Source organism: Oryza glaberrima, chromosome 8, assembly GCF_000147395.1.
Source record: "Oryza glaberrima chromosome 8, OglaRS2, whole genome shotgun sequence".
Classification (NCBI taxonomy): domain Eukaryota; kingdom Viridiplantae; phylum Streptophyta; class Magnoliopsida; order Poales; family Poaceae; genus Oryza; species Oryza glaberrima.
In genome coordinates this window covers 7,686,741-7,692,139 of record NC_068333.1, presented here as the reverse complement: position 1 = coordinate 7,692,139, position 5,399 = coordinate 7,686,741, and the positions used below count along the sequence as shown (strand labels likewise).

Below are 5,399 nucleotides of genomic sequence, written 5' to 3'. Positions count from 1 at the left end.
GCACGCCGGCTTCCCGCCCCGTGTTGGCGGTGGCACCGCCTCCCCTCGCCGCCCTATCTCTCTCCCTCTCTCCGTTTGCTTCCTCTTCTCCTGTTGTTGAAGTCGTGTGTGTTCTGTGCCTGCAGGGTGCCCGCGGCGGAGCGAGAAAGCGGAAAGGCACGGCGGCTGGACCGCAACCTCCGTGCTGGGGCAGCGCTGCGCGCGCGCGGCGTCGCTCGGACACGTGGACACGCTCCAGGAGCTCGGGCACTGCCTGTAGAAGGGCTACGGCGTGCGCTGCTCCGTGCTTGATGGTCGCCGCCTCCTCATCCAGACCAACGCCCGCGAGCTCACCGCCGCGGTCACCGCGTCGGCCTCGCTCCTCCGCGCCACCAGCAAGCTGGCTGCCTCCTGCGCGGCACTCTTGCCTCTTCTGTGACTTCGGCTGCCATGCCGCGGCCAAGGCACCCAGCTGCTCCCCCGTCGCCACCCGTGGAGAGGAGACGGGGATGAGAAGAGGTGGAGAGGGGAGAGGAATAAGAGGCTGACGTGTGGGGGCGCGTGGGTCTGACGCTGAGTCAGCTGTCACGTCGAACAAAACCAGAGTTAAAACCACTGAGGGACCTAAACCGCTGAGAGATCTAGTTTACACTGGTTATATAAGTTGGAGGATGTGTTATATCTGGTGGTTTTGTGGTTTGGGGACGATTTTATAACTCGATGACAAGTTGAGGGACCTTCGGTGTACTTTTTCCTTTTCTAGTTCCTGGTTCTAATTCAGAGGTAGGTTTAGCTGCCCTAGTAAGGCTTAGAAACGTATGGGCTGGGACGACCCAAATAAGGCCCAACTAGAATGAAAGCAAAAGAGACGCAAAGCCACCTGAAGCAGGCCATTCCTTCCGCGTTTCCGTCGACGTTCCGCCGCCGACACAAACGCTTTGATGCCTTGCCACGGTGGGCGGCCCTGCACTGCACGGCACGGTCAAAGAAAAATAGTAGAGGGATATAAAATAGATTCAATCAGCCATATAATACATGGTTCAGATAGAAGAGAAATATAAAATAGACTTATTTTCAGTCATATAAACTCAAAAAGTTAATGGATGAAAAATAGACTTATTCTATGGAGAAGCACAATGAGCTATCATGTCTTCGGGCTGACACGACCCAAATCTTATTGGACCGTGTGCGCAGCCCATGAGCTAGCCCAGCACAGCCCGACATATAGATCGGGTCGTGCCAAGCCAATTGACCTCGGCCCAAGGCCGAGTCGTGTCTAGGCCGTGATGTGCTGGGCGGGCCGTTTGGCTATCTATAGCTGTGCCGTCCACCACACCACATTGTCAATTTAAAGTTGGATTCAAAATAAACATATGAGATATGTTCACATTGTAGAGTAAAAGTTTCAAATTTAACTACGACTAAAAATTTTACTCTCAATGAAAAAAGTTTATTCTTAATACAGTAAACATATCTCAAACATCCAATTCTATATTCAACGATAGTTTCAAGACTTTCACCGTATATTTTTCAATGTTGTACAGTGTCCACTGTCCAGTCAAAAGCCCCATCTTTATAAAGTCATCTACCTCTCCTGTCTCGTCTCCTCAATCCCCTCCACCACCACGCGCGCACGAAACCCGCGCACTTTCCCCTCCTCTTCCCGTCCTCGCGCCGCGTCCAACCGCATCGCATCTCACCCCACCTCCTCCCTCGGGTTCTTGGTGCGGGGAGCCATGGCGGCCGCCGCCGGGGCGCCACCGGGGTTCTTCTCCTTCCTCAAGCACGGCGTGCTCGTCCCGGCGCGTGGCCGCGGCGTGTTCCTGCCGCTGCTCGCGCTCACCGCGGCGCTCGCGGGCGCGCTCCTCCTCGCGAACTCGCTCGCCGTGCAGCCGCGCGCCGTCGCCGCGCTCCTCGACGCCGACGCCGTCAGCCGCGCCGACCCGGCCAGCGCCGCGTACCCGAAGCTCGTCAGGAGGTTCCGCGACGACCTGCGGGGGCTCCTCCTCGACGCCGCCGCGTGCGTCGCCGCCGCGGTGGTCGCCGGGTCGGCGATCAAGATCGCCACCGTGTTCGGCGCCGTCGCGGCGTTCTCCCCCGCCGGCGGCGAGGACCGCCGCGCCACCGTGTCCGGGCTCATCGGCGCGGCGAGGGGGAACGTGTGGGGCCCCGTGCTGACCATCGCCTTCGGGTACGTCCTCGAGGTGGTCTGCGCCGCGGCCATCGTCGCCATGGCGATGCTCGTGGTGCCCCTCCTCGAGTACTCCCTGCTGCTCCTCTTCCTCGACGCCATGGCCGTGCTCCTCGCCTCGCTCTTCCTCGTCTACCTCACCGTCGTCTGCGCGGTGGCGCTCGCCGTGTCGGCCGCGGAGCCCGGGAGGCGCGGCGCCGGCGCGGTGTCCCGCGCGTGGCGCCTCATGAGCGGCAAGAACGCGCAGGCCGTGCTCTACGTCGTCGCCACGTTCGCGCTCGCCGCCGCGGTCTCGCCGGTGTACACGCTCGCGCTCAGGTGGTGGCCTCGCAGCGCGCCGGCCGGCATCGCCGCCGGCGTCGCGTACGTGCTCCTCCTCGGCGCCGTCGAGGTGTTCTCCGTCGCCGCCGTCACGGCGTACTACTTCGAGTGCAGGGACATGAAGCAGGTGGAAGAAGACATGGCGGCGGGTCACCACCACTACACCAAGCTCTCTAATGGCGACGAGGCAAACATTTGACCAAACATTTGTGAATTTTCATCTCTTCCGAATTCATTGTATGAGTAGTGTTTGATAGATGCTACTAATATTCTTAAATTGACATTGCAAATTTCATACAAACCTTGAAGCAAGGAACGGTAGTACCATAGTATCATGTTACATATATGCCTACATTTTAGTGTGGTGAATTTTGCTTAAATTGACTGAAAATTTTGTAATTACACATGTGAAAACTGCAATATTTTAAAATTATGCAAATTCTAAAACATATTGAAAGATGATGCAAATTCCCATAATTAGGGGGTTCCTGATCACCATCATCCATCTAAGTTATCACAGCGATTGATTGTGTTAGTTGGGAACAAACAATCCCTTTACCAGTGATTCTTTCAGCCCAATATATTATTTTAACAAAAAAACATGAGATCAGAACTAAGCAAGTTGCTGCCACATCCCTATCACACATTAAATCCACCCGAACAATCTAAACAAGTACAGGTAAAATCCATCACAAAAATGGAGAAAAATATCTCTGCGAAAACAACTATTGCATGCTCTGATTCTTCTCTCAGGAAGGAGCCAGGAATATGCCAATCTTATTGGCACCAAGAAAGCATACAATTCTCTGCTCAGCTTTTGAATCCATCGAAAAAAAAAATAAATAAATTCAGCATGTAGTTTTCAGAGAGACCGTCAAATTAAGGCAGCTAAGCTCGCCATCGCCACACGGATTTCTTCTCGTGGAGAAACGGATGATTCCACTATGCGTCGCTGTCAGCTGCGGCGACTGATCGTTGGACACAATTCTGGACTCCATTTGTCCAATCGGATCGCAACGGTGACTGGGTTATGACTAGCTTGATAACCCATGGTCGACTGCTTTGCCATGGAATTCGGCCGGGGAAGACAGTGACCTCGCCGGACCTGGGGGTGAGCTCCGGCCAAAGAGGTCGACGGCGTTACGCTGGCTTGAAATCGCGAGGCCGAGATGGGGTCCAGAAGAAGATTGTAGAACAGAAAGATTTTGAATAGTTTTTTAGAAACTCAATAAAGAATTTGTAGTTTTAGTAGTGATGGGCACATTGTTGTGTCATGTGCTGATCCAACAAGTTCAAGCTAATAATGCAGCTGTTTTCTTGATGAAATTGTTCATGTGGAAGGGAGATGATGACCATTGACTCCAACCCAATCATGCCTTGCAGGCTCATGCACCACAATATAGTGCACATGTATGTAATTACTTATATAAAAAAGAAGTATTTGAGTCAGATGGGGAGGAATGCCAGCAGGGAAAAATCACATGCCCATGATGTACTGTTGGTCCCAATCAATCACACATGAAGGGCCCAAGTGAAACATACATTCGATAGTTGCAGTAGGATAAAATTAAAGTACACACATTCGAAACGGGGCTTTACATTGTTGCCTTGAAGCCAACCAGGGCAATTTTTATACAAACCTTATGTCAACTTTGCGCATGAGTTCATGTCAGATAGATTACAAGTCCTCCAATCCCTATTGTCTTATATAGCATGTATTAAAAAAATACAATACAATTATTGAAATTTACAGTGTAAACTTAAGTAATTTATGGTGTAAAAATTATTCGACTAATTTTAAACGAAAATCTGTAATAGAGAAGTCCCTTTATTCTTTTTTTTTGTTTGGTTATCCTCCCAAGGTACAGTCCTAAAAAAGTTTTACAATCTTCCTTGGGTCGTCGGCTCTCGATGCTGGACGCCCTCCTCCCGTGAGCAACTGAGCATCGCCAGCCACTACGGCGCACTATAACATACAGGCACTATAACATACAGGCCCTGTTTAGTTGTTTGGGCAAAAAAAAAAAAATTTTGACGTATATGGACACACATTTAAAGTATTAAGCGTGAATTAATAACAAAACAAATTACAGATTCTGCCTGTAAACTGCGAAACGAATCTATTAAACCTAATTAATCCATTATTAGCAAATGTTTACTGTAGCACCACATTGTCAAATCATGGCGTAAATAGGCTCAAAAGATTCGTCTCACAATTTACATGCAAATTGTGCAATTGGTTTTTTTCGTCCACATTTAATGTTTCATGCATATGTCAAATATTTGATGTGACGAAAAAGTTGGAAGTTTGAAGGGATCTAAACACAGCTAGGGGTGGAAGTTCGGTCACACCGAAAAATTCGGTCTCGGTCTTCGGTTTTTCGGTTAATTCGGTCTTTGCAAACTCAGGACTGAATTTCATCCAAAAAAAACTCCGGACCGGCAAATTCGGTCTCGGTCTGACCGAAATTTTTGAGAAGAAAGTTTGGAACGAAAAAAATTTGACAGAGGCGTCGCCGGCGCGGTGGCGGACGGCGGTGGCGGCTACGCGGTGGAGGGCGGAGCCAGCGGCAGCGGCGCGGTGGAGGCTGGAGGAGGCGGCGGCGCGGTGGGGGCGGAGCCGGTGGCGGCAGCGCGGTGGGGGCTGGAGGAGTGCGGCGGACGGCAATGGTGGTAGACTGGTAGGGTTGTATCACTTCTAGGGTTTGTTTTAGTAGGTTTATTAGGCTTTTTAGTCCTATTAGGCCAAAATTTCGGTTATTTCGGTTAATTCGGTTAACCGAGCCCAATAACCGAAATAAATTCGGTCTTTTGAGGGCTGGGACCGAACAAATAACCGAATTTCTCCGTCTCGGTCTCGGTCTCGGTCTTTTCGGTTCGGTCTAAATATGCCAACCAATAAACCGTC

The 5,399-nt window shown here is 51.0% G+C and overlaps 1 protein-coding gene across 1 annotated transcript; it reads left to right on the top strand.

Moving 5' to 3' along the window:
• Window positions 1–1,576: 1,576 nt before the first annotated feature.
• On the top strand, window positions 1,577–2,924 carry LOC127781598 (uncharacterized). The gene has a single exon (XM_052308581.1). The coding sequence runs from the start codon at window positions 1,716–1,718 to the stop codon at window positions 2,688–2,690; it is 975 nt and encodes a 324-aa protein (XP_052164541.1). The 5' UTR covers window positions 1,577–1,715; the 3' UTR covers window positions 2,691–2,924.
• The last annotated feature ends 2,475 nt before the right edge of the window (window positions 2,925–5,399 follow it).